The sequence below is a fragment of the Lepisosteus oculatus genome, chromosome 23 (assembly GCF_040954835.1).
Source record: "Lepisosteus oculatus isolate fLepOcu1 chromosome 23, fLepOcu1.hap2, whole genome shotgun sequence".
NCBI classification, from domain to species: Eukaryota; Metazoa; Chordata; class Actinopteri; order Semionotiformes; family Lepisosteidae; genus Lepisosteus; species Lepisosteus oculatus.
The window spans coordinates 15,498,096-15,524,017 of NC_090718.1; the positions used below are offsets into that span (position 1 = coordinate 15,498,096).

At 52.3% G+C, this 25,922-nt stretch overlaps 3 protein-coding genes across 9 annotated transcripts in view; all 3 read right to left on the reverse strand.

The window, feature by feature from the left end:
- Positions 1–794, reverse strand: part of sik2a (salt-inducible kinase 2a) — a 50,347-nt gene extending 49,553 nt beyond the window's left edge. For 2 of the 3 annotated variants that reach the window (XR_011183304.1, XM_069182950.1), the window contains exon 1: positions 286–793. Coding sequence is in view for 2 of the 3 variants with exons in the window: in XM_069182950.1 (XP_069039051.1) it covers positions 286–423 (138 nt within the window). In the remaining variant the exon portion in view is untranslated. Of the gene's footprint in view, positions 1–285 lie in introns of all 3 variants that reach the window. The other variant, XM_069182951.1, reaches the window with a different exon arrangement.
- Positions 795–3,082: 2,288 nt separating this feature from the next.
- Positions 3,083–11,319, reverse strand: layna (layilin a). Of its 3 annotated transcripts, XM_015337560.2 has the most exons (8): positions 10,712–11,319; positions 10,124–10,144; positions 8,751–9,048; positions 8,189–8,346; positions 6,374–6,418; positions 4,646–4,732; positions 4,250–4,352; positions 3,083–4,131 (listed from the first exon to the last, which is right to left on the reverse strand). In XM_015337560.2, exons 1-8 carry the CDS (start codon positions 10,785–10,787, stop codon positions 3,765–3,767), a joined length of 1,155 nt encoding a protein of 384 aa, XP_015193046.2. In that variant the 5' UTR covers positions 10,788–11,319; the 3' UTR covers positions 3,083–3,764. The 3 variants fall into 3 exon arrangements, with proteins under 3 accessions (XP_015193046.2, XP_015193048.2, XP_015193049.2); XM_015337562.2 differs by lacking the exon at positions 10,124–10,144 and having other exon boundaries at positions 10,712–11,310; XM_015337563.2 differs by lacking the exon at positions 6,374–6,418 and having other exon boundaries at positions 10,712–11,254.
- A 26-nt stretch (positions 11,320–11,345) lies between these two features.
- Positions 11,346–24,935, reverse strand: hoatz (HOATZ cilia and flagella associated protein). 3 transcript variants are annotated; one of them, XR_001477172.2, is made up of 7 exons: positions 24,090–24,935; positions 22,407–22,445; positions 22,245–22,315; positions 16,482–16,541; positions 15,545–15,597; positions 12,844–12,963; positions 11,346–12,398 (listed from the first exon to the last, which is right to left on the reverse strand). XR_001477172.2 is itself a non-coding variant. In XM_015337564.2 (6 exons), exons 1-6 carry the CDS (start codon positions 24,283–24,285, stop codon positions 12,903–12,905), a joined length of 480 nt encoding a protein of 159 aa, XP_015193050.2. In that variant the 5' UTR covers positions 24,286–24,935; the 3' UTR covers positions 11,346–12,902. The 3 variants fall into 3 exon arrangements, 2 of the variants coding, with proteins under 2 accessions (XP_015193050.2, XP_015193051.2); XM_015337564.2 differs by having other exon boundaries at positions 11,346–12,963; XM_015337565.2 differs by lacking the exons at positions 11,346–12,398; positions 12,844–12,963 and adding an exon at positions 12,971–13,365.
- Positions 24,936–25,922: the final 987 nt, after the last annotated feature.

A 25,922-nucleotide genomic window follows, 5' to 3' on the forward strand; every position in this document is an offset into this window, starting at 1 on the left:
CTCCGGCAGTCCTCCCCCCAGCTCCACTTTAAAAACTGCAGCCCGTATTCCCCGGCTTGGCGGCGGGCTCGGGGTGTGAATGGGTTTCTGAGCACGCCAGTGTACGAGCTGACCCGGTCCGAGAGTTCGCCCCGCACAGCTCCGGCTCCGGCTCCGGCTCCGGCTCAGTTCACGACGCTGCAGCCGAGCGCCGCCCGCGCGCCTGGGTCAGACCCCGCGCCCGGGCCGTGACAGCCGAACCCGAGCGGACCCGAGCCGAGCCGCGGTCCATTGCACAGTACTTGCCTCGGTCTTGGTGATGCGGTGTCTCGCCAGCTTCACCACCGCGAAATTCCCTTTGCCTAAAGTGCGCTCGATATCGTAGAAGCCCACCCGGACCGGACCGCGGTGCGTCGGTTTCTGGTGAGTATCCGCCATGACCATGCTGTTCCGAAGGGGTGAAGAGGGTCGAGGGTCGGGGGGGGAGGGAGAGGGGGAGAGAGAAAAGCGGGGTACCGCACGGCTTGAGCCACAAGGAAGAAGACGAAGAAGCAGGAAAAAAAAACCCAGCCGGGCGCTAGGAACTGTCTATTAAAAAGAGGCGCAGTAAAATCCCCGCTTCCCGAGCCAGCTTGAAGGTTGACAGCGTCCTCAGTCCAGCCGAAGGGAGACAGGACATTTACCGGTGGGACAGGAATCTGTCACGCCGCCCTTTCCAATACAAAAGGGCTATAATGTTTCAGCCCTGTTGGGCAGACTGCACGGGCTGACTTCGAGCAGAAGGCATCGTGTTCCCTGGTTGACGTCCATTGACGTCAGAGCCGCTGGGGGTATTTGTACAGGGGGCGGGCCTTTGAAGCCGTTCCACACTCCGGTGCCAATTCGTCTCCAAGACGACCAGATCCACCTCTGACGTCAACCGCCGGCGAGTGCTATTCTAAAAGCTGTCAATCTGCGCGCTCGGCCGGCGCGCTCGCCGCGGGTCTGCAGATGGGAGCTGTGATAATACCTTTTGTTGAGCGGCTCGGAGCTTTTTTTGTTTTGTTTTGTTTTTGGAGGGGAGGGCTTTAAAATGTGCATTTCAAAGCTGTTAACATACTGTTGACCTTGTGCCTCTGTGTTAGGTAGACGATCTTAAGCGTGTCCGCCGAGCACTCCCGCTCTTTTGAAGTGCCGTCTGGCTGCAACCTGTCTTGGTCGCAAACGCTGTAGCTACAACCTGTTGTGTTATAATGGCAGTTTATCGTGGTGAAGTTTATTATACGGTGTTGTTTTTATTTTATTTTGCCACGTTCGTACTGTGCTCCGCACTGAAGCACGCAGAAGAAAATGTTCCCTGCACCCCGCGCTTCGCCCCAGGTTTCTGCTGCATTCTTCAATTATTCAGGCCGCTGTAATGAGTATTTCCGAGTTACCTGCGATCCTAAGCCTACACGAAAAGCACCAACCAAAACAATGTAACAAGAAACGTGCACGCGTATCTATGCCTGTCTCCCCCAACACAGAACGCAATTTTAATTCGCTCTGAATAGCACCCTGGACCCGCAAGCAGACTCGAACATTATTGTTGCGTGTAGAGTCTGACTGTCAACCCGCTGAGCTGCAGCCTCTGTCGACACAGCCAGGGCCGCCGCGGGGTCTTCTCTTCCGCGATCCCGCACTCGGCTTCGGCGGGGGAGCGCTGCCCCCTGCCGGCGGCCGGCGGGTACTGCAGGCAGAGCGCACGCAGTGGGGGGGCGAGATGTGGGGAATCGGCCTCGGGCACAGAGTGACTTCCCCCAGACGCCTTATTGTGTATTGTTCCGCAGCCACATGGACAAGTTACTGAGCTCAGTTACGTAAGAATGCAGTTCAGGGAAGAAACTAGAACACAGGGTCAGTTCCTAGTATTTATCACCTCTGATGTAGAAATACTAGCTGTTAACATCCATCCATTTTCTGACCTCTTCTTCCAGTTCAGCCGGGAAGCTGGAGCCTATCCCAGCCAGAGACAGGCACAAGGCAGAGTACAATCTGGAGGGGACATCAGACCATCGCAGGGCACACAGGCACAGACACGCACTCACACCCGGGCCGGTTTTCCCAGAAGCAACTGAAACTACCAGCATGGACTGTGGGAGGAAAGCACAGCATGAGCACTGGGGAAACATGCGAACTCCACACAGACAGCCCCCCGGGTCTGGAATTGAACCCAGGGCCCCAGCGCCGTGAGGCAGTGGGCAGAGGCAGTGGCACTGGGCCACTGGGCCTCCCTAGCTGTTAACGTTTGTGCAAATTAAATATTCATTTAATCAAGCCTATTGAAAAGCACTGGACCATAATAGTTGTTAATGCCCCCCCAATTTGCAACAGAACTGACTGACATTCTTGCCTGTCAAAGTTCCCCTGGTGATGCCTCTCCACTAACACACCCAATCAGTTCTTTTGAATCCCTTCTGCTCTGCTGTGAGCAGAAGAACACAAGAACAGCTACAAATGAAAGTAGCCAACCGGCCCCGTTAGGCCACCTGGTAGTTAGTAGTTACAGTAAATGATCCCAGGACCTCATTCAGTCATTTCCTGAAACAAACCAGAGTACTGGTCTCAACAGCAGGACAGGACAGCTTGTTCCAGACTCCCACGATCCTTTGCGTAAGGAAAGAAGTGCCTCCTGGTATTGTTTTTAAGTGCATTTCCCCATAATTCCCACCTATGTGTTCTTTTTTTGCCCAAGTTTCCAAGAAGCAGCATTTGGATTCAGATTTAAATCATTCTGTGGAATGAATAGATAAGAGCTTCAACTCCGTTCAGAGAACAGGGGAAAGGAGCCCGAGTGTCAGAGGTATCAATGTGGAGCATCTAATCCGATGACCCAGAATGTCTGTGAGCGAATGTCTGTGAGAAAAGTACCTCCTCAGAGGGCCTCCACCCACCCTGTTGGCCCCCTGAAGAGATGTGCATCGTCACCTGACTGATCTGGGGGGAGGGGGGGGGGGGGCGACGACGTCCCCTGCCTGGTCCGTCAGCTGCGACACACCGCCCCCTGCAGGCCGGCGTCCACTCACGGCCCTGCAAAACACCAGAGGCGCACGCGGCTCACTCACATACACAAGCACCAGGCAACTGGGTTGTTCTCATTGTTTATTTCAGTTCCGTGTACATGATTGGATACAGCAAACACATTCCAGTTTTCCGACTTCCAGAGTGCAGGGCGCGCGGTCGGGCACCGGCGGACTGTTGGGAGCGTCAGGCCGGAGTTGGGAGTGGGCTTGCGCAAGGGGTCCGCACGCGCGGGTCTTTAGACCTTCTGGTGCAAACCCAGGCAGGCGCGGCTGCCAGCACTGTATCATCGGGGGTTCCTGGCACGGTTTCTCCGTGTTCTGCAGACGGAAGCAGCTGAGTATTTGTCGAAGGAGCCATGGGTGTGTTTGGTTCCCTCTGGGGCAGTATTCCAGTCCGGATAGAGCAGTCGGGGAGATACAATTGCCGGTCAGGAGCAGTTCTCTTCTCCATCAGCTGGCGACTGCGTCTGGATCTGGCGGGTCTGTTGATAAAAAAAGGCCGGAAGAGCTGAACAGCTCCCGGCGCCTGCGGAGGTGGGGGTGGCAGAGGTTGTTGGGGCTGTTGAGGCCGACACTCTGGGCGATGACCCGGAGACTTCTCCAGGTCTTGCATCTGCAGCAGGATAGCCGATAACGGAGCCAGCAGGGAGTTCTGCGCAGCGACAGCTGCCCCGTATACGCGAGAGCAAGATCAGATTGGTTTTGGGGGGCGGCGGGATGGCGGGGGGGGGACCGGGGCGGGGCCTAGTAGCCGTAGATCTCGTTCTCCACCCAGCCGGACTCCCGGTTCGGCCGCCCGCGGCCCTGGCACGTCTCGTAGATGTCGTTGGTGACGAAGCCGCTCTCGGTGCTGGCCAGCGTGGCGAAGCCGCTCTCCGAGGTGTTGCCGGCCATGTTGTCGTAGTCGCTGGAGAGCTGGTCGTCGGGCGCGCCGCCGGCCGGGGAGGAGCCCCTGAACGAGGTGATCTTGATGTCCGGCCGCGTGCCCGCCAGGTCGGCCTCGTGCTGCTTGCGGATGACGTGGTACACGTCCAGGCTGGGGCTGCTGGCGCGGTCCGGCGACATCCACAGGGTGGGCTCCTTGTGACACGCCTCCGTGCGCTCCTTCCTCCTGCGCGGCAAGCAGACAGGCGCCGGGGTCAGCGGGCGGGGTCGCGCGGGTCGCCAAGCTGCGTGGACCTCAAGGGCGGAGGGCGGGACTGGCGCAAGGAGGGCGGAGGGCCTCTTACCTGCTGGCGAAGAGCCGGAAGCAGAAGACGCCGGTGGCCACCAGCAGGAGCAGCAGGAGGGGGATGGTGGGGATGACGATGTACACGATGTTGAGGATGTTGTCTGCGAGGGAAGCATCGGAAGGAGCTTAATCTTTCCGGTCTTTTACAGAAGGAAAACAGAAGGGGCTGGATGCCGGGACTCAGGAATATAAAAGGCATGGACCAAGTCAATCTACAGCTTCAGGATCAACAAGGACCCGGGGACACCAGGGGGGAAATTACAATTTTTCAGTCCAGGCCAGGTCGGTGGAGACCTGCAGGCCGAGGGCAGGATGTGGGCGTTATCCGTAAAGCTCACTTGGCACCAACTGTTTTTCAAAAGCACCCCTTCCTTGCAACGGGACGCCCCCTTACCTTTTGACTTGGTCATCAGCACGTCGACCTTCTCCTCCCTGTCCGTGACCGGAGGGTACTTTGGCCTTGGAGACGTAGCTGCAGCTTCTGCAAGACGAGCGTTTCAGAAGAACAAGAAGGTAAGGGTTTGGAAACACACGGCAGCCAGTGGGTGGCCTCCTTTCTCTCCAGATAGCCGTTTGTTAGCAGTAGGAAATAAAAGGAGTTTGATAACAGACCCTTCTGTTCCTGTAGTGAACACTCCTATCCCCTTCCCGTCCCATTCCCATCTCCCCCACAGTTCACAGTGGAAGTGGTGAGACTGGGAGGGGCATGCCCGCCCGCCCTGCAGGAGGCACTGTTCCCCACAGGGATAAGACTGGAGCAACAGCAACCAGGGGCTCTGCAACTGGGTCATTTTAAAATACCCCGGATATGATGAGCTGAACCAACTTCCCCAGAATATAATAATAACTCCTCACACTTATATAGTGCTTTTCTGGAGACTCCACTCAGAGCTCTTTACAGGTCATGGGGATCCCCTCCACCCCCACCAGTGTGTACCCCCACCTGGATGATGCTCCAGTCCTCTCCCCACACACCAGCTCTCAGTGGGGAGGAGAGCAGAGTGATGAGGCCAGTTCAGAGACGGGGGTTATTAGGAGGCCATGACTGGGAAAGGCCAGGGGGGAAATTTGCCAGGACACCGGGGTAACACCCCTACTCTTTCCGAGAAACATCCTGGGATTTTTAATGACCACAGAGAGTCAGGACCTCAGTTTTACGTCTCATCTGAAGGACAGCACATTTTTATAGTATAATGTCCCCATCACTGTACTGGGGCATTAGGACCCACACAGACCGCAGGGTGAGCGCCCCCTACTGGCCCCACTGACACCTCTCCCAGCAGCAGCCTCAGCTCTCCCAGGAGTCTCCCCTCCAGGTACTGGCCAGGCTCACACTGCTGAGCTTCAGTGGGGCTGCCAGCTGGGAGCTGTGGGTGACATGGCTGCTGGCTATAATAATATTTTCATATCTTATGTTATTAACATGAATTTCATTCTGAATACAAATTTATAAATATATATATTAATATGAATAAACACAATCACCATATTTAAACTGGGTTGGACATGATCAGATCGAATTCAAAATGAGAAAGTGGACTCACACAAACACGGAAACAAAACGCTCTTGGCCCATGTCTACCCCCGCTCGACTCCAGCTGACCTGGAGCTGACTGAAACTGCGATTTCCTCAGCCCCCCACTAGATGTCCCCAGTGACATTAAAGAGCGCTGGAATGCTGCTTTGCATCCAGGCCAGATCCTCGGAGCACAGCCACTTGACTTCAACGTGAAGCCCGGCTCCGGGAAGCACAGCCCCAGGCTCCCTGCGTCTCTGGCTCTCCCACTGGCGCAGAGGTTTCTGTCTCCGGCTCTCAAGCCCGCGGAGCTGTCTCGCGGAGGCAGGTGGAGCCCTGGATGTGGGAAAGCCCTGTGTGAGGGAGTGGGTGAGGGCGGAAGGTGGATGGTCTGGGTGTGGCCGAGTATTAAGTGAAGGGGGAAATGTGCTGCAGCCCTGGGTTCACACTGCCCACCTCTCTCCCGGCCACAAGCACGGGGGCCATGGTCCTCCGAGCTCAGGGGGGACGGACGGACAGGTCTTTACACAAGCTGCCAACCCCTGCGGCCAGTGCTATCCCACCATCCCCCTGGTGTCTCCCCCAGTGCAGGGTCAGTGCACCTACCAGTATGAGTGGAATTCGCAGTGGGTGTAGAGACAGGCCCCTTCTCTGCAAAGATCAGAAACACAGGTAGAGATTATACCTCAGATCCCCGCCCAGTGTGAGCGAATGCAATGGGTACGAAGCAGACATGCAAGCCTAAGGAGCACACACTGACCAGCCCAGCCTCAGTTCTGCCCATGACCCTTCCCCAGTGAGGTGAAGAGTTACTGACACACAGCTTCAGAAAGCAGAGCCTTACAGGGTTTCCCACCGTTGGCCAGGATAGGCGAATCTCCTGGCCCAAAATCCTGGCCACATGGCCAAACAAACGCATGAACGCGGACAAAATGCACACAAGAATGACATTCTGGATTTAACCAAATAAGTTTCATAGTGATAAACCTCATGATCGCCCATCAGCCACCAGCCGTGATTTGTGTCAAGTCTAGGTTGGTTAAAAAAGTGAAGGAATGGAGGTACAATGTTAAGATTGTTGTAAAGATGTGCGATTCTGTTAATGAACCAGTGTGGCTCCTGTACATGAAGAAAAGACAGCATCAACACAAACAGTATGCAATCGGGAAAACCTCCCGCATTAGGACCCTTGAGAGGTTGGTTAGTAAGACGAAAAAACACAAGGTCTCCTCGCAGCTCAAATGTCAGGTCACAGACAAATGCCATGTCCCTTCATTGCTTGTGAGGAAGAATTTTAACATTTACCTTTTTGTAAGTATATAAGATAGTGACAAGTTGGCTTTGAAAAATCCCTTTTAACTAGCAACAGTATGAAAGAACTATTGCAAGCATATTATTTGATGTTTTGATGCTAAAGCTAGAAACTGCAGAATGTCTAGCTAAATTTCACACCTTGTATTTATATACTTCATTTTGTCTGCCTACAAGGTAGAATTGCTTCTGAAGCATAACGTGGTCAATTACAAAGAAATGTTTGTAGAGAGAAAAACAACTCCTAATTTGGGCATTTGGAATGAGCTTTCCTGTGTGAATTGGCTGGATAAAACCCATTGCATTTACCATCTCGGTGGAGAGGTTACTCACAGATCTGTATGGCAGGCTGCTCTCAGGTCTGCATGACTGTATCCTCCCCATGCGCACGAATACAGGACTCTGCTTGACCACACCTAACCTGAGTGAAGAGTTTTCCTCGCCACTTGCCACTTAATTTTCAAAATGAGATCAAGACTGTCTTGCCTCAGTGACCCCAAATTATTGAACAAAAGCAAAAAGAACAAGGGGGGCTCGATGACGAACACAGCAAAGAGCACCATATACGGTAGCAGTTCGAGTAGGGAGCTGCGTCAGCATGCGTGGGCTGCAAAGGAACGAGTACAGGCTTATTGCAGGCTGAAAAGAGAAGAAAAGAAACACAACTTTTCGGCTGTGGAGCCTTCTTCCGGTCAAGACCCGAGGTCAGCTGTAAGAAAAGAAACCCCCGTTTCGGTTCTGGAAGACAAGGCTCCACAGCCAAAGTGTTGTGTTTGTTTTCTTCCCTTTTCAGCCTGGAATAAAGAAGACAGCTCGTCAGCCTGCAAGCGAGTGCAGTAATCTAGCTGTTCAACAGATAGGTGGGGCAGGGAGTTTCCTCCCCGGACTAAGCTTCCTACTGCGGGAAACTCTCCTTTAGGGAACGGCTGCCAGCAATCAGAGGTCTGTCCTGCAGCGGTAGCGTCTCGAAACACAAAGTCGCCGAGAGGCTCAGCCTCCTGCGCAGATCGATCTCCCCATCGCAGGGCTGACCGAGCCCGCGCCTCCGACAGCCCTGCGCGCCGTGGGCGAGAGAGGGGGCCGCGGCGGCCGCGGCGGCCAGGCACTCACCCTGCGTGTACTTGCAGATGAAGTTGTTCTTGGTGTCGCAGTTGTCATCGTTCCACTGGAACATGTAGAGCCCCCCGGGGCCAGGCGGGGCGGAGGGCTGGTGGTACATCACCACACACACCTCGTACCCGCAGGAGGGCTCGTCCCAGTGCCAGTTCCTGGAACACAGAGGGGGCGCAGCGTCGGTCAGAGAGCTCGCCTCTGCTGGGCGGATCAGGCCCCCGCGAGGAGGGGCTACAAACGAGAGGAGGGGGCTGGGCCCGATTTGTAATCAGCAGTAAATTGATCCAAGCATCTCGTTTCTTTCAAGAAGCCAGGGCAACGTCTTCAACAACGTAGCCGGGCAGCTTGTTCCACACTCCCCCCACCCTTTGTGTAAAGACGTCTCTCCTGATTGTGGTTTTAAATGCACTTCCACCTCGTATCCACCCCTTTGGGTTTGCCCAGTTGTGTTCGTCATTCCTTCGGCTTGGGGGTGATCAAAAACGGGGGGCTGCTCTCAGGTCCCCAACAACTGCACCCCAAACCCCCCCCCCCCCCCATCCCACCCACACACTCTGACCTGAAAGTGGCCTGGCTGCCGTCAACCCAGTGGTACTGCGTGGGGCAGTCGCCGCTGGTGTCCCGGTGGCCCGGGCTCCGGCGCAGCCCGATCCAGAAGTCCCCGTCGGAGGCGCGCAGCTCCCGCACGAACCTCTCCACCAGCTGCTGCTCGTTCTCCGACTCCACGCTCAGCAGCTCGCCCCCGTCGCTGCGGCAGGCCCGCCGGGCCTCCTCGAAGCTCGCCTTGCGCCAGCTGTCCTGGAAGTAGGCGATCTTGTAACAGGGGCGCTCCGTGCCCCTGCGGCAGATCCTCTGGCCTGGGGGTGGCGGGGGGGAGAGACGAGAGGCTGAGCCGCAGACATCGCAGAACCCCCCCCCTCCTCCAGGTGCGGAGGCAGCAGGGGTTCGACAGCGCTGACCACAGAGAGACGGGTCCCACCCAGGGGCGCTCTCCTTGACCTGCTGTAGCCCGGCACAGGCCCAGTGTGACTCACTCGCTATTCAGGTGGGCATCAGTCCGCTCTTAGGACCCAAATCACAGCGCCGTTTGATAAGGGCATAAAACAAATTCAGAAAATGTCACCCCATTAATAGTAATAATAATTCCTTAGACTTCTAGAGCTCTTTTCTGGACACTCCATTCAAAGCTCTTAACAAGTAACAGTCCATTTCTAATGACCACAGAGAGTCAGGACCTCGGGTTTATGTCTCATCTGAAGGACGGCGTCTTTTTACAGTGTAGTGTCTCCATCACTAGGGCATTAGGACCCACATGGACCACAGGGTGAGCGCCCCCTACTGGCCCCACTAACACCTCTTCCAGCAGCAGCCTCAGCTCTCCCAGGAGTCTCCCATCCAGGTACTGGCCAGGCTCACACTGCTGAGTTCCAGTGGGGCTGCCAGCTGGGAGCTGTGGGGTGACATAGCTACTGTCTAATGATGTAACACCGGATGAGCAAGTGCGGCCGGTGAGTAAGCACCCCATCTCGACAGCTGCAGCCCGGAGAGGACTGCGGGCTTGCTCTGTGAACTGGGGTAGTACTGCCCGGCGCTTCCTGTATCTACTCGTTTATTCGGCTCTTATCCACAGCGATTTACATGTGTGCCCGTTTGCCGCATGCAGCCGGGCATATTCCGTGGCAGCACTTCGGGCGAAGTGTCTCACCTGGGACCTAAACCCACCACCTCCCACTCCCACCCGCGGCCCCACACATGCAGTCAGCTGCCGAGACTGTCACTCCCCGCTCCCGGTAACTGAAGGTGCGCACAGTTCCCGTGAGCTCGCCTGGACTCCTGTGTCCAGAGGCCCGCTCTGCTGAGCGCCAGCTGCTCTCATGCTCAACACCTGGCGGCAGGCTTCGCCAACCCGTGTTTCGGTGAATCTGTACTTACCCCGGGGCTCGTAGCCATCCGCTGCACCGAAAGCGAAGGGAGATAAGAGGGACACACAGGCGTGAACAAGGCGGACACAGCGACAGATAAAAAAACGCGTTTCCTCTGGCTTCTTTTCCTTCCGAAATTACATAAGCAAATGTGGAAGGGGGGAAAACACTTTGCATTGGAATTTTCCATTTCAAGGAACTGGCAAATATACCGAATTGAACAGTGCTGCGTAAAAAATAAACCCTGACAGTACGGGTGTTGGGTTCGCCTGGCGAGGTGGCTGTCTGAAAAAACATCCAAAATGACAGAAAGGAACTTGTTTGTGGGTTTGCTACCCTCATACAAAACCGTGTAATATGCCACAGATTTGATCTTTTTTAAAAACGCAAACATTTAAGTTTTCATGAACAACAACCACTGCGGTGTTGCAATCGTGGTCCCCTTAGTAATTTCTTATTTGGGAAAAATACGTTTCTTGCTTAGCAGTTCCCTCGGGCTGACGGTTCAGTTCCTCACCACAGAGGGAAGTTTTACCAAAGCCCGCAGCAACAGACACAATAAAACACTTTTTTTTTATTTTGCATTCCTCATACTTACCACTGAAGAGTTTGGATGCGGAGCCCGGGCAGATCCAGAGAGCGAGAACTGTCCCGAACAGCCTCATAAAATCCATTTCGACATAATTTCAGCTTCAGAAGCAACTTTCGACAGCGGAGGAAATACCGAACAGAGGCGCAGAGACCGTTTAAATGTCCGCGACTGTTCCCCCGCACGCTGGTTTCTAGTTTCTCGTGCCGACCCGGTCCGCTCGGAGCTGGGCAGCTGGTCCTGCGGATGTCCCGCTGGTGCTGCGCGCGTCTGTGGAAGTGACACGGCGCCGCTCGGCGGGACGAGGCACAACGTCACCCACGAGCGAGAGCCTCGCGTCAATCACGCCTGAGCCCCTCTTCTTGGCTGATCGATATCGGCGATCATTTTAACCCCACTTGCCAGCCCAGGCGGAGCAAAATACAGACACGCAGAAGATTAATCTGCAGAGAAGCCGAACTGTGATTAACTCCGTTTTGCAAGTGGATTTTTTGTGTGCCCCGACACAATGTCTTCTTTCTTGTCTGAGATATTGAATTAACTTGCTCTCTTACTAGTTTTTTTTTCCTCTGTCGCTGTAACTGGCAGTAGGCGCGGCTCGCTGCTGTCTTTGTAAACTTGACACAAGCAAAACTTTCGTGAAAATAGTGCAAGGTCATTTTTTATTTTAGGGAAAAAAAGCAGTTAATATTAATAACCGTGAATGCCCTGCCTACTGTGGGAGACGTATGGCTCCCGTGTTTGACGCAGTCAGTAGCTGCCGCCAGTTAATTTATAACTGCTGCAAACAAACAAAAACAAAACTCGATTTGGGGGTACAAATTCATCTTAAGAAAAGACAAGCCATGAAATCAATGGAATGTTTAAAATTGTAATGGTAATATGTTCAAAATGTGGTTGTTTACTCTAAGTAAACTAGCTTATAAGTAGTTTGTCAAAATCAACACTTAAGGATGAAAAAGAGCGGGGGATTGGAAATGAACTAAGCGTTTCCGTATCCACAAATAATTTAAACATGATACAGGGACACTTTAACACAGAACAGAAGTGCTTCTGACACCAAAGTACATCGTGTCTCCGGCCTTCGTCTCGCTGGTCGAGCTCCCAGATGACTGGTAGCAGAACCGGGCTGTTAATGTTAATGTGGCGCAACAGGGCGGCAGGGGCAGGACTGTCCGGCTGCAGCGTCTGCTCGTCTTCCTCCACAGCCGCTGGGGCCGCGGGCTGGCCGCGGGCCGCTGGTTCGGCGCGCCGTGTTTGGACTGGGCGCTCTCCAGCGGCGCTCCAGATGTGGCGGGCGAACTGGCCCCGAGTCCGGCTGACGCTCCCATCTCCGGGCTGCTCTCCCTCCAGCCCCGGTACTGCGTGAGGACTGTGCCGCTGCTGTTTCCCGCAAGAACTTCAGACATGGCAGCAACTATAGCCTTTACACACTCGCTGGCCACAATATTATTATTATATGAACATTCATGCGAAGCTCTTTGTCGCATGACGTCCTTCGTGATGGGGTAGCTACAGGCGACCGCGGGGATTCCGGCGACCCTTTACTTCCCCCCGGGTAAAGCAGTGACTCGTTAAACAGGGGACAAGGGCGTCTTGACAAAAACCATAGGACAGTTCAGAAAATAAGTCTCTCTCTGAGTGTTGTTCAAAAATATCTATTGACAGATACTTTGTTGTCTACAGCTGTCTTTGTCTTCTCCCAGAAGAAGTACAGGACACCCAACATTAGACACACACCAAGTAAAACATAAAAGCCACACAAAGTCACATAAAACACAAACAGGAAAATAAAATCATATAAAACAGCACTTAACTGATGAGTGAATAAGATTATGAGGGGATACTTTTAATTATATTCACTAAACAGTTTTGGTGGACAGACAGGGGCAAAGGGGCTCCTTACAAATGCTTTTACTTGTTTTTGGCACCCTATCCTCTCCCTGACAGGGGCAGGACAAACTGAGGAGAGAGTGGACGAGAGTGGACGAGGGGCATCAGCCGAGAGCTGGCTACGGTGGGCGTTTAATCCCATGAAGTTACAGGTGCCCGTTTCAAGGCGAACCCTTTCGCACGTGTAGCGAAACGGAGAGAGGAACGGGCTTGCGCGTGTAATGGTGAGCGGGGAGGGGGGGTCGAACCTGGCATTGCGAGGTCGGGCAGCGGGGCGAGGGCAAAGGCTCGGCCGATCCCCAGGGAGTCAGTGCAGCGCTCGAACCTGGGCCAGGGCCTCCTCCAGCTGGTCCCCGGGGCGGAGAGGGCTGCAGGCAGAACGCATCAGGGAGTCAGCAGCGGCCCGGGACGGGGAGGAGGTTAATGAGGCGATGAGGACCACAGGCAGTGGTGCCCTCCCCTGCTGGGAGCTGTGATCACGCCTGTCCACCTGTCACAGTCCTCTAGGAACCACGTGCTGCGTCCTGGGGATTGGCCGCCCCACAGGAATGCAGCACGGAGGAGAAAGATGCCATTATTATATTAAGGGCTGAGTCTCTCTGGCTTGCCGATTCTCGCGTGCCCACGAGAGTCAGCGGTGGCAGCTGGCTTTTGTGGAGCCCCCCCACAGCACAGGGTCGGGCTGAGTTCCTGGAGGTGGCTCAAACACACACATGCTGGTGGCCACAGTGCGAGCCTCTGGGAAACAGACTGGGTGGCTCCTTCATTCCCTAAAAAGATGCCGCATCAGTTTTGCATCTGCGCTGCGCTCAGAAGCCACAACAGTTTATTTTAACGTGGAACAATTTATCCTCATCATTGGCAGACACAAATTAATAGCCTGTCATAGCTGTGACTTGTGTATTTGCAGACTGCCCCCCCCCTGCCCCAACACGCACACAACTCTGTGCAGCAGTTCTGCGCTGAATAACCGACAAGAGAGAGTCCCTGAAATGCAATGAAATGAGCAGAGCGGAGCGTCTAATTGACACAGCTGCTGTTTAATACACGAGTCTGGAAATCAATAGGCCTCAGTCAGCCCGTTTAAAGCTAACTCAATAGTCAGTTCATTGCGGTCTCCCTGAGAGCTGCTGCAGGGACGGGCTTGTTTTATTACAGTCTTCCCCAACCCCAACGAAAGCCTCTGACTGACTGCATCAAGCCCCTGCCTCTCCAACTGCTTGGCAGCCCGATCTATCCAAATCTCATTAGCCGAGCAGTGATGCTGGGTAAGAGGAATGTAGCAGGGAGACGGCCGGCCCAGCTCTGAGTGCTTTCCCTCTTACAGAGTGCCTGTCTGGTTCCTGACGTGAACAGTCTCTTACCCCCCCTGACCTCCCTTCTTCTGACGGGCTCTTAAAAACGGCAGGTACATTTTTCCTTTTTAGGAAAGGCAAACTGAATTGGCAGTGGGCTATGAGCGACGCCAGGAATCCCAGCCCAAACTGTTTCAGATCGATGTCCCCCTCTTCCCCCTCTCCTCCAGCACACACACACACTGCAATAACCCTGCAAAGTTTGGCCTGATCATTTTACTGCCGTATTTAAGACACTGCCACAATGTGGGGGAGCCGACTTTTTAACCCCCTGTGTTCCAGGAGCAGTGTTGGAGATCTAGGCTTTCTGCGCGGAGGGCTCGATTGCTCTGGACTGCCGGCGCTGCGAACGAGTCAGTTTCTAATGCACCTGGACCAGCTGGCAGCCCCATCATCGGCTGGCAGCAGCCCTGGAGAGTGTGCCACGCTATAACCGCAGCACATGTTCTGGTCACACCCTTAAGTTTCGCGCATGCCACTGCAGGCAGGCAGATGTTTTCCACTGTCCCGGAGCAGCAGATTCACAGGAAACAGTGGGATTGTTGTATGAGCCTGTGTCAGGAGCTGCACAGGAAGCTCCCTTCAGCTGCCCCTGACTTCCTGTGATTCGTGCTGACTATTTCACTGCAGGACCAAAGTGCCCGGACCGGGCAGTAATTTCCAGTCTAAGCCACTTTCTCGGGCTCTGCTGGGTTTCCAGCGAGACCCTCCTGAGCTTCATGGCTGATTCATGTGTTTTCTACACAGCCATCAAAGTGCCTTGTGGTGATGCTTCAGCTTCCTTCTTGCACGAGAAGAAAATAAAAGTCATAGTGCCAGTAAAAGGGTGGAGGTTGCCCCCTCATCCCTTTCAAAAACCATAGCCACTGTTCTGCATTTCTCAAACACAGAACCATCCAGTGCATTGCTAATCCCGACACTCCTTCCTCACTCATGCAGATCCCCACACAGCACCTCGGCACCCCACCAGACCTCTTAGCTGCTCAACGATTTGTCATCCTAAGCATGCGGTTCGGTTATTTCCCAGAATCAGGAAGATTGAAATTTAGAACGACTTGTACGATTGTGACAGTAATTCACTGAGCCTGCTTTTTTCAGGACCCGAAGAACATTAACAAAGGCCTAATTCAGCTAATGCTTTAAGCAATTAAGTGTTTAATTAAGAAACTAAGAGGATGACTAAATCATACTAGAAGATGCTGGGGCCATGGTGACTGGTACTGGGCAAACCCTGTTCTGATCTGAAACAACAGAAGTTGTTACTCTATAAATTAGTGCCCAGGTACACCATGCTTTCCAGATCTGTGCTCTTGTCCTGAATTAATGAACAAGTATAAAGGGAGATGGGTCTCTGTGTTGCTTCATTACTAACCAAGATGCAGGAATGCAGTCCTCATATCTTACACTCCAGCACCAACCTCACAGGACAAGGTGAGAAAAATGTTCTTTTAACATACAGATAACTGGAGTTCACCGACTGCTGCCTCTGACAGGTGTTCATCACTCACTCAGGAGAGACAGAGGCAGGGTGAGGAGACCACTGTGTGGCTGAGATAAAACGGACAGGCTTTCCAGGAAATAGGTCAGATCTTACCTTTGGGCTTCCATGGAGTTCTTAGGCCTATATGGTTGGGATATCTTTTCTTTCTGAAGCAAGAAAAAAAAAAGAAAACAACAGCATAATTTAAATTTTTCTTTATATAGGTAATAAATCCGTAGGTGAACTGCCTGTTTCTTAAGAGAACCTCTGGCATCATACCTGTATTTCGGTACTGTCACACCTGTCTGCTGTGTCAGACTCCTGTCCCAAAAGCTATTCACTCTGCTTTCACTTGGGCGGGTCTAACCTACACCTGGAACCTGGCTGGCAGCCCTATATTTCAATCTCAGTTTATAAATCTCTTCCAGGTGGTGTTCTGTGTTGAGAGGCACTATCGGCACAAACAACGACTTGCTGTGAAGCGGACTGGAGTAACGTTCCCGAGCGACTCCCTCCCTGCGGCTTAAGGCATCCTCTGCCACTTCCCGAGCCACCGCAGGAGAATCCCCTGGCTCCGCAGGAGGCGAGAGGGAGAGGCCGGGAAACAGAGCAGCCTCCCTGAGGCCTTCCCTGAGCCAGCCTGACCTCCCCGCGCTGCCCAGGGCAGCAGAGACGGGCCGCGGATCTCAGAAACCGCTGAGGCCCAGAGGAAAAACTGCTGATCAGTGGCACGGAGCGGCGAAGGGGATCCTCTAATGGACAGCCGTAAAAAATAAAGCGCTTGGCTCCAGAGAGGGGAAATTAGGGCTGCTTTTATTATTATTTAAAATAACAGCATTAAGAGGGATACTGCTGAATCAACCTCTTATCTCAGCACGACTGCACATCTAGACAGCAGCCCAGAGGCCCGGTGGATCTGGCCTTTCTCTAATGTATTTGGCTCTCAAGTGGGGTCTTGACTGCGCCCCACATTCCAGCTGTGTGCTCTTCACATGAACAAAACCAGCAGACATGGCCTTGAGCCCTGGCCTAGGCACTGTAAAACGCCTACCCTGATGCGGTCCGCCCTCTGCTTTTGGAGAAGTGCTAGGAGTTCTTCCCTCTTTTTAGCCTGGAGCACAAAGACAGAAGAAATAAGAAAGGTTGAATCTCCACACCAGCACAGAATAAATCAGAACTATGATCACTAAAAAGGCCTCATAAAGTGTAATAAAGCAGTGCACCTGTCAACAACAGAAAATCCACACCAGTGCATCTTGTACATGGTGTTTGTTCTGTAAGCAAATAAGGGTTTTACCTACAGTTATGGAGTGTCTTTGCTGTAGCCTATATAGGGAATGGCCGTGCACTTATGGCAAGGAGGTTCTTGGTCATACTGTGGCAGTTTCTAGTCAATGAGCCGTCATTCAGATGGTATTTCAGGGAGGGGATTGAAGAGGTTAATTAGCTAAGAGGACTCCTGCTGCACTGACCCCCTCCCCCAGGGAGCCACAATTCCTGCCTGATGATTCTCCCGGGGAAAGGGAAGCAATCAGAGTGACATAAATAATCTGGTATCCCCCTCGTTTTCCGTAACACACGGATGACGGTAAAGAGCAATTTAAGCAAAAAAAAAAACAGCTGAGCAGAATGAACGCTCATGCGATAACACATATTAAGAACATCAGTGAAGTAAACTCCAGATGACAGACGAAGTGGATCCCAACCTTGATTCTATTCAGCTCATATTTTTTTATGTTTTTGTTTATTTAGCCATATAGTAACAGAAGGATAGAAACTCATCCTTTTTTTGCGGAGCTGCCAAAGGTCTCAAGACACAGGCGCTATTTAAGCCTCCCGCCGGTGGAGGTTCGCCTTACAAACTCCCAGTGACCCATGGTTGAGCTCCACCAGCGACGTCCCAGCCTCTTACAACTTGCGCTCTGGTGTGGCCGTGCACAAGGCTTGAGAAGAACTGCAAAACTGCAATCAGGCTCTTAAGGCTGCACAGCCTGAGCTGTCACATCGTCCTAACAGGGAGATGAGGCGAGATTCCCTGGCCAGCTGTATTCTGCTCCTCAGCAAAATGAATCAGCCCCCCCCCCCCCATCATAACTCCTTTAAAATGAATTGATCCCTGAGCAGGCAGCTCCTTCCGCTAATCAGATTTGTAAAGGTGGAGGTGGAGAGGAGGAGGGGGTGGGGGTGGGGGCTAATGAATGAGAGGCGCTGCAGTGGCATTAATCAGCGCCGGTTACTGCTGACGTACGGGGCCAGGCTGAGCAGAGATGCCAACCTCAGCTGCTTTCACAGCGTTAACCACTTCCTGCTCTCCCCGGGGGGGGGGCGATGGCGGGACTGTGGCCAATTCCCTCCCGTTCCCGTCTCTGCGCCTTCTTCAAACACGCGGACACTTTCATGATGTGAGCATCTTAACGGGGAGAAGGGATCCATGTTCAAGACCAGAAGCGTTTTATGTAACCAGAGACTGGCACTGTGGCACTAGGTCAGGACAGCCGTCTGCCTGGCACCCACAATGGGCCCTTCGACACGGTGACCAGGATTGAAAACCAGACGGAGCTGCTTGACACGTCTTCCTGGCAGCGTCACCCGTGGGGCCAGATCAGCCCAACACCACCAGGGACTGAGTGGGGCAAAGCCAGCAGAGGTAATCCTGCAGCAGTCGGGTGCGACTATGACTCTGGTATTCACAGGACGCTCCTGCAGAAAGCGCTTGTCCTGTCGCTGTAGAAGGCCTTTCTCAGTGCTGCCTTCCTCACCAACTCTAGTCTCCACTGTTCATAGCCTCCTGCAGGCCTGGTTTACAGGAAGAGCCAGTCGGACAAAGGGACACGCATAAAGCCCTTTGAAGAAAGAGCATCACTGCCTTTCCCATCTCCCTGCTGCAGCGTCGGGGGTCTGAGGGATGAGCCTGCTGCTCTGCGTGACTTGTGATCCCAGGAACAGGAAGCCAGGCCAGGAGGTGGAAACGTGTTTCCTGTCCACCTCCACTGTTTGTTTCTTGCCTGCTTTTAGTTTGAGTCACATTTCCTTTAGGACCACAGTTAAAAACGAACCCGACAACTGCAGGCTCTGCTCCCCTCGCCGCCGGCACACCTTCTAATCCCCCTGCACAATGAGGTCTGCTTTTGTGTTCATCATCAGTACAAAACTTTTACTTTTGGAAATGTACTGTTGATTTTTTTTTTAAAGAATACACCCTTTGATTTCAGACTCAAGAGAGACACCCTGATGTTGTCCGCTGGGCGGAGATGCTCCAGTTAGTGTGGCTTCGGTTTCATGCAGCCCACACCACCACTCCCTGCCTGAGCTGCAGCCAGGTGTTGCTCCCGCAGACACTCTGAGAGATCCCTGTAGAGCAGCCCACGGGGAGCCAGGGTGCTCCGATTGATTAGAAACCAGAGACCTTTAATTCAATTACTGCACAGAAATCCCACACAACAGTGCTCTCGAGGGTGCGTGCCTGAGTCAGGTGACGTGTCTGCTAGGGGCCTGTGACCTTTATTTAACACACACACACACTGGAACCCTTCTGAAGCCCAAGCAGTGCTGTTGTCACACTGTCACAGCACCTGTCAAGACAGGATCAGGATGCCCCTCAGTTGTGGGCAATTTGCATCTGGCCAGCAGTACCACACTATTAAAGCAAGGACCACTAGACTCAAGAACAGCTTCTATCCCACTGCAGTACGCATCCTCAACAGCTGACTGCAGGGCCTCAGACTCAATACACATCTACACTAAGGGCTATACTTTTTGCATGATCTACCGTGTTTTTTTTCTCACTACTACATATTTATTGTCCCAGAACATATTCATTGTGCCTGCTGTTATTATTTATTATGTGTGTAATGTCATTTCATGTCATTGCCAAACCGCTTTATACCGTACGGTATCAGAGGAAGCCAGAGCCTACCCAGCAAGCAATGAGCGCAAAGGCAGGGAACGCCCTGGACATACATGGACAATTTGGAGGCCACGGTGAAGGACGAGGGGGGAAATTTGGCCCGGACACCGGGATGAATCCCTACTCTTATTAAGAAACGCCTGGAGATCATTAATGACCACTGAGATTCAGGACCTCAGTTTAACGTCTCATCTGAAAGACGGCGCCCACTACAGTATAATCCCCCCCACTATACTGGGGCATTAGGACCCGCACAGATCACAGGGTGAGCGTCCCCTGCTGGTCCCACTAACACCACTTCCAGTGCCAACCATAGCTTCCCAGGAGTCTCCCATCCAGGTACTGACCAGGCTCAACCCTGCTGAGCTCCAGTGGGTAGCCAGTGAGAGCTGCAGGGTGATATGGCTGCTGGCTATGTGTGTAATGTGCTGTCTACACTGCTGTACTGTGTATATCCCGAGAGATGAGCACAAATAAGAACTCTGATGTATGTGTACATATGGCAATAAACTCCTCTACTCTTGTGTTCAAGCTCCTGCTTACAGTAAATTCTGAGTTTTTCAGGGCAAATCAAAGCTGTTTTACTGGTATTTCCTAAAGTGCCCCAGTGGCAGGAATGAGCCACACGTACTGTGGCTTTCCTTCTGCAACGCTTCAAAAGAACAAGATGGACAGGCTTCCAGCTGGAGCTGTGTGATGCTGTATCCTCCCACAGTGGGTCAGCGGTCAAAGACAGGAAGGTATCTGATTAATCACACTGCTGGGAAAGATTTGAAAAACAAATCTTTTCCTCGTATTCCGTGTCATGGGACTGCTGGTTTTTATACTGTATAAAAAAAAAGAACTTTCTGAAGTGACAACAAAAAGGAAGGGTTTTCCTGTACATCGCCCAAAACATTTGATAATAACACGAGGCTACAGGACTTCGGTTCAGCCCACACTGTGTGATAAAAAGGCCCGCTGAGAGCAGCCAGATCCAAGTGCCCCCACATGCAGAGTGCGGGCCTGACCGGCCCATTCTGGGGGCCGCGGAGTGTGGTGGGCAAGATGGGATATTAGGGAAATCAGCCGGGACTCTGTCCAGACAGCGAGGCTCTGCCCTGCGTTAGACCCTGCTCTGCGTGTTCCACTAGCTGTGAGGTCCTTCCACAGGACAATTGTGAATGCTGTAAATAACAGGGAGGGGATTTGGGTTTTAGCAACTTGAGCTCTCCACTGAGCGACTCGCCAGAAATGTTTGCTCTATTAGTCACGTTTAGAGTCTGCTCAGCCTTCAGGTCAATGCTTGATTATAAGATGCTTACAGCACAGATGGGTCCCCAAACACTGTGTGCAACAACAGACAAAAAGAAGTGCATTAATATGAAACAGGGATTTACTTCTTTAAACTTGGGTGTTGGCTTTGGGGCCAGCTACTCTGTGTGACACCCTTAAACTCCAGGATCCCTGAGGGTAAAGACATGCCAAAGGGGAACTTCACATGTTTTACAATCCCAGCCTTCCTCGTGGGCTATTAACGTCAGGCCTCAAGCGAGGCAGACAGAGAGCCGGCTCTTTGATGAGCGGCAGCTCCATGCGATTGATATGTCTCTCGATCGGTCTGTCAGAGTGTGTCAATACCCTGCCTGGTGATTGAGGGCCCGGAAAACCACATCGCTTCCTGCCTCCCCTATCCGGCCAGCAGTATAAAAACCAGCAGTCCCACGACAGGCCGTCACCATCAATCACCGGAGCGCAGGAACAGAGTATCGGATCGGCATCCATTTCGGAGGCAGGAAAATTGTGAAGGCTGTCAATAACCACTTTCCTCCCAGGTTTATTGCCTTGGGCTGTCGACAGTGAGCCCGCTCATGTGTCACACAAGATGTCAGGCCTGTGCCTGTGCTGCAAGGGCACAAGGCGTGGCGAGGATACAGAGCACTGTGCAGCACTAATATGCTCTCTCCACACAATTTCTCGATTGCCAATTTCCCACACAGCCCCGAAAGAAAACTCCCGGCTTTGTTTTTCTTTTTATGACAAGAATAATTGGAAATATAAGGATCAACGCAGAAGCTACAGCGAGCCGTGCAGGTCGGGGACAGAGATATCGGACACCAATATAAAAGAAGGCCAAAGCCAGTGCTTTTCGGCTTTGATAATGACATGATCTTTATCACTCCAGGCAGCCTCCTTGGGGGTTCGGGATGTTTGGAAAACAGGGTGCTGGAGACGCAATCCGAAGGAGCTTTCATCATTTCATGTCTGGTTTCCAGCAGCCATATCACCCTCTAGTTCTCAGCTGGCAGCCCACTGAAGCTCAGCAGGGTTAAGCCTGGCCAGTACCTGTATGGGAGACCTCCTGGGAAAGCTAAGGCTGCTGCTGGAAGTGGTGTTAGTGGGACCAGCAGGGGGCGCTCACCCTGCAGTCTGTGTGGGTCCTAATGCCCTGATATAGTGTCGAGGACAATATACTGTAGTGGGCGCCATCTTTCAGATGAGACGTTTAACCAAGGTCCTGAGTCTCAGTGGTCATTAAAGATTCCTGGGCATTTCTTGATAAGAGTAGGGATTTATCCCGGTGTCCGGGCCCAATTTCCCCCCTCTGCCTTTACTGTGGCCTCCAAATTGTCCCCATGTATGATGGCTTGCACTTACCCTGCGATGGACTGGCGTCCCATCCAGGGCGTACCCTGCCTTGTGTTCGTTGCTTGCTGGGTAGGCTCCGGCTTCCCACGACACCGTATGGCAAATGACATGACACATGTCTGGGTTTCCATCCCAATACTCTGAAGGGTCTTCTGAAGAGTGACCAAAGCAACCCAGAACGCATGCCACTGCTTCACAGGCAGAGCGCTGCTGTGTGGCGGAAACTGAGCGCCGGAGGGAGACTCCCTAGAAACACGCAGAACGGGCACCTGTGCTCACCTTTTCCAGGTAGCGCTGCTTCTCCTCGACCTTCTGCTGCAGGTAGGCTTCATGGAGGAACTCCTCGCATCCTGCAACACAGGCCCTGAAGTCAGGCTGGAGGGGGGCATGCGAATGGACACTCACCTCACAGACCTCCTGCCTTCTGGGGGGGGTACTTACTGGTGTCCGTTGTCTGGAGACCGTGCACGGCACTCGCTTCTGGAAGACAAAGCCCAAACTTCCTCAGTCGAGGCTGGCTCAGTGTGAAATTGTAATAATAATAATTTCTTACGCTTACATACAGTGCAGTCCGTACATATCTGGACCGTGACAATTTTTTTGTTGTTTTGGCTCTGTACTGAAATGAAACAATGACTGTGAGGTTAAAGTGCAGAATGTCAGCTTTAATTTGAGGGTATTTATGTCTTATAACACGCTCTTTACTACAGCCTTATAGTGTGTTCCTTCGCACTGTGCTTATAGTGTGGGCTTCTTGTTTGAAAGTGTGATTTATCTCCAACAGCTCTCGCTGGCCTCAGCCTGCTGAGCTTAGCTCTTTATTACATAACTGAGCCCCTTATTAAACTCATAATTTGATTAAGTGCAAGTAAAACAGCATTTTCCAGTCTGAAACCGTTACAGGTCTTATAACGGTTACTGCGTTTGATAAGTGACTTCAGATCGTCAACTTGCCAGCAACTGAAAATGATCTCAAACAGTTGAATTAGGAGAATTATTAGTTCAGTGAGTTTGTGATGAGCTCTTCTTCACTCTTAGAGAGATGTCTGAATAATCAGACACCCTGATCATATTCAATTCAAGTCAAAACACTTGATTCATCCCCAGGGGGCAAATGTAAGATATTTGTGATATTCTACACCCCTGTCACTCAAACCTCAGCCCTTTTGAGCCGTGTCTGGGAGGGAGGTGTTTAACAAATTAAATGTGAACTCACTCGTTTATATAATGAAGTAGCCATTTCTACCGAAGTGCTAAACAGGTTTGGTTTTGGAGTGGATCTCTTGTCTGCTGCATTCCTCCAACAGCATGGGGGCAAATTCCAAAAGCTGCTTTACAGGCATTTAACTTTCCGAGACGTCCTCAGTGGACTTCTTCAGAATGAACAGTGACACAAAGCAGGAGACACGAGCATAAACTGCACAAATGTGCATTTACAACTGGAACAGGGTTTTCTTTACACAAAGGGTTGCGGGAGTGTGGAACACGGCCCAGTCAAGTGGTGGAACTTGAACATAGGCTGATTGTTGAAAAGAAAAACAGGGTGATTAGCTAACAGGAACCAAGTGAGCTACATGCACACAATGGCCTCACTTGTAACCTTTTGTTATGTTTTTATTTGGACCGATAGGTGGGTCAATACAGACCTGTACAGAGCTGGAAGGTTCGTTGCCTCACAAGGCGTTCATCCTAAACATTTTTTTTTGCTGTAATATAACTGTTTTTGATAGGAAATCTGCTGTCGCAATAGATATTACAGAGACGAAACTCGTCTTGCGAAAGCGCACGTTTCCCCGGGCGGCCGGCAGAGGGCAGTATTTCCAAAACCACAAACCCGCCCGCCTCGGTGTGTTTAAGGTCCTCCGCGATAATAAAAAGTAAAACACAATCACTTGTAATTGCGTAGGACAGGTACGGTACAACACTACGCAAGCGTATCGTGAGCGGAGCAAGGTGGTTTTTAAATTATGAAGTATTCCACAGCTTCCAAAAACGATAAAAACAGTTAAAACCAAAACTTTTTTTTTCTCGAACTGCGAGAAACGCAATTAAACGAAGGACGAAATTAAGACGCTCCCGGCACTGACAGACCCCCCGGGCCCGGGCCGGCGTGTGCGGACTCACGGGCCTGCGGGCCGCCGGCTGTGCGGAGGCGCTGCCTTGTGTCCCCGGAGACCAGGCGGGACTCCAGCGGCGGGTTCAGCGACGCGGAGCTCCAGAAGAGCTTGGCGTAGGACACGTCCTCCACCGAGGAGCCGGCGAACACCGTGAAGTACTGCTCAAATCCGGCCGGTTCTCCCGGGCCCCGACGCCCCGACATGCCGCCCTGCGCACGGGGGAGAGACACACGGGCTCTCGGGGCGACTCGCCGGGCCGGCGCGGAAGCTTGGCCTGTTGCCACGGCAACCGCAGGTCGGGGGCAGGTCGTGATGACTACTTGCGTTTCTATAGGCCTCTACATACTCTTACAAGAGGGAACCCGTTCATCCCCGCTGCACAGACGTCAGGCGAAATGAGAAATGGCCTCACGGGTTCGCAAACTGGGGGGGGATAGTCGGAGCGCCGTTTGTGGTGTTCATCGGTTCCAGTGTTTGCGGTACCCAGAACGGTTTAGATGCTCGAGTCCACCCGCTCAGCTGTCAGATGCGTCGAAACGTCGAACAGGCAGTGTGTTAACGAGCACCTGCAGGAATGCAGAAAACGACAGAAAGCCACCGGCAAAAGCCCCGCACCTCGGTGTCCCTTTTATAGCACCAGCTCGTTTCCACCAGACGCAGCGGCGCTGCAGAGGGGACACCCCCGCCGGAGTCGGGCACAAGGGCTGCGCTCCGAAATTGTCCGTTCAGCACGACCGAAACCCCGCACAGTGCGAAGGAGTCTGTTCTCCTGGCAGCTGGGAGAGGCGAGACCAGACAGGCACAGGGATTAGGGCTGAGGGCGCTACGCGGGGTCAGAGGTGAGGCTCTCCGATGTGCCTGTGCCCTGTGCAGGGCCAGGAGCTGCCTGCCTGCTGGCACCGGACCCGCACAGAGCCTCCGTTCAGAACCGGGGGCCAGAGCCCACGCCCCACGACAAGACACCCTCCCCTCTGTGTCCTGGACACCAGGGGAAAGCGACAGGAGAGCAGCGGGGAAACACGGAAAAGACCAAAATAAGCCCTTTTTTATTTTATTTTTTCATCCACGTGATCCAAACATTGCGAATGGAAAGAAAAAAAATAACAATTAAGTTGCAAAAAAACAGAGGTGCTCTCAAGTCGTTGTACTGATGCACAATAAGAGTAATAATGCACAATAATTTGTATTTCATGTGGTTTCGAGACTGTAAGATCCACATAACTAGCGAACGGTTTCTCCTGTATTTCATGAAACGGGGGGTGTTGTGAACTCAAGCTGTAGACCTTCGGATTGCTGTTGCTCTCCCAGTGAGAGCCCACAGGAACTTGCCAGAGCTCAAATTGATTAAAACATACCTGAGGTGGAAAACACAGGCAAATTGATTTATAGAGCGTTTTTTGTTGTTGTTGTTGTTGTTAAAAATGCTCAGCCTTACTGATCTCGCCTCCCTTGTTATTGAGTGCTCGTTTTTTATTTCTTACTTAATTTCCTATTTATTTCTGCAAATAATTTCTCCAAAGGTTGCAGTGCAGTCATTTGTAAGTTACCGTTTGCTAAGATTTGGAGGCAACAGAGATCCTGTTGATTATTGTCATTAATGATCCTTTTTATTTCTTTCAATGTGAAAAACCTTCATCTTTGTAAAATGTGTGCTTTGTGTCCTTGTTTATAAGTTATGTGTTCTACAAAGCTGGTTAATACAAGTTCTCTAGTTATATCATTCATTTCTTTTCTTGTTCTAAGTAGTAAAATAAGGTTGTGTTGGGAGCTGCTGATAGTAGTGTATGTGCAAATCATGATCTGCTGGGGCCCCTTACCACAGTACTGCCTAGCTAAGATA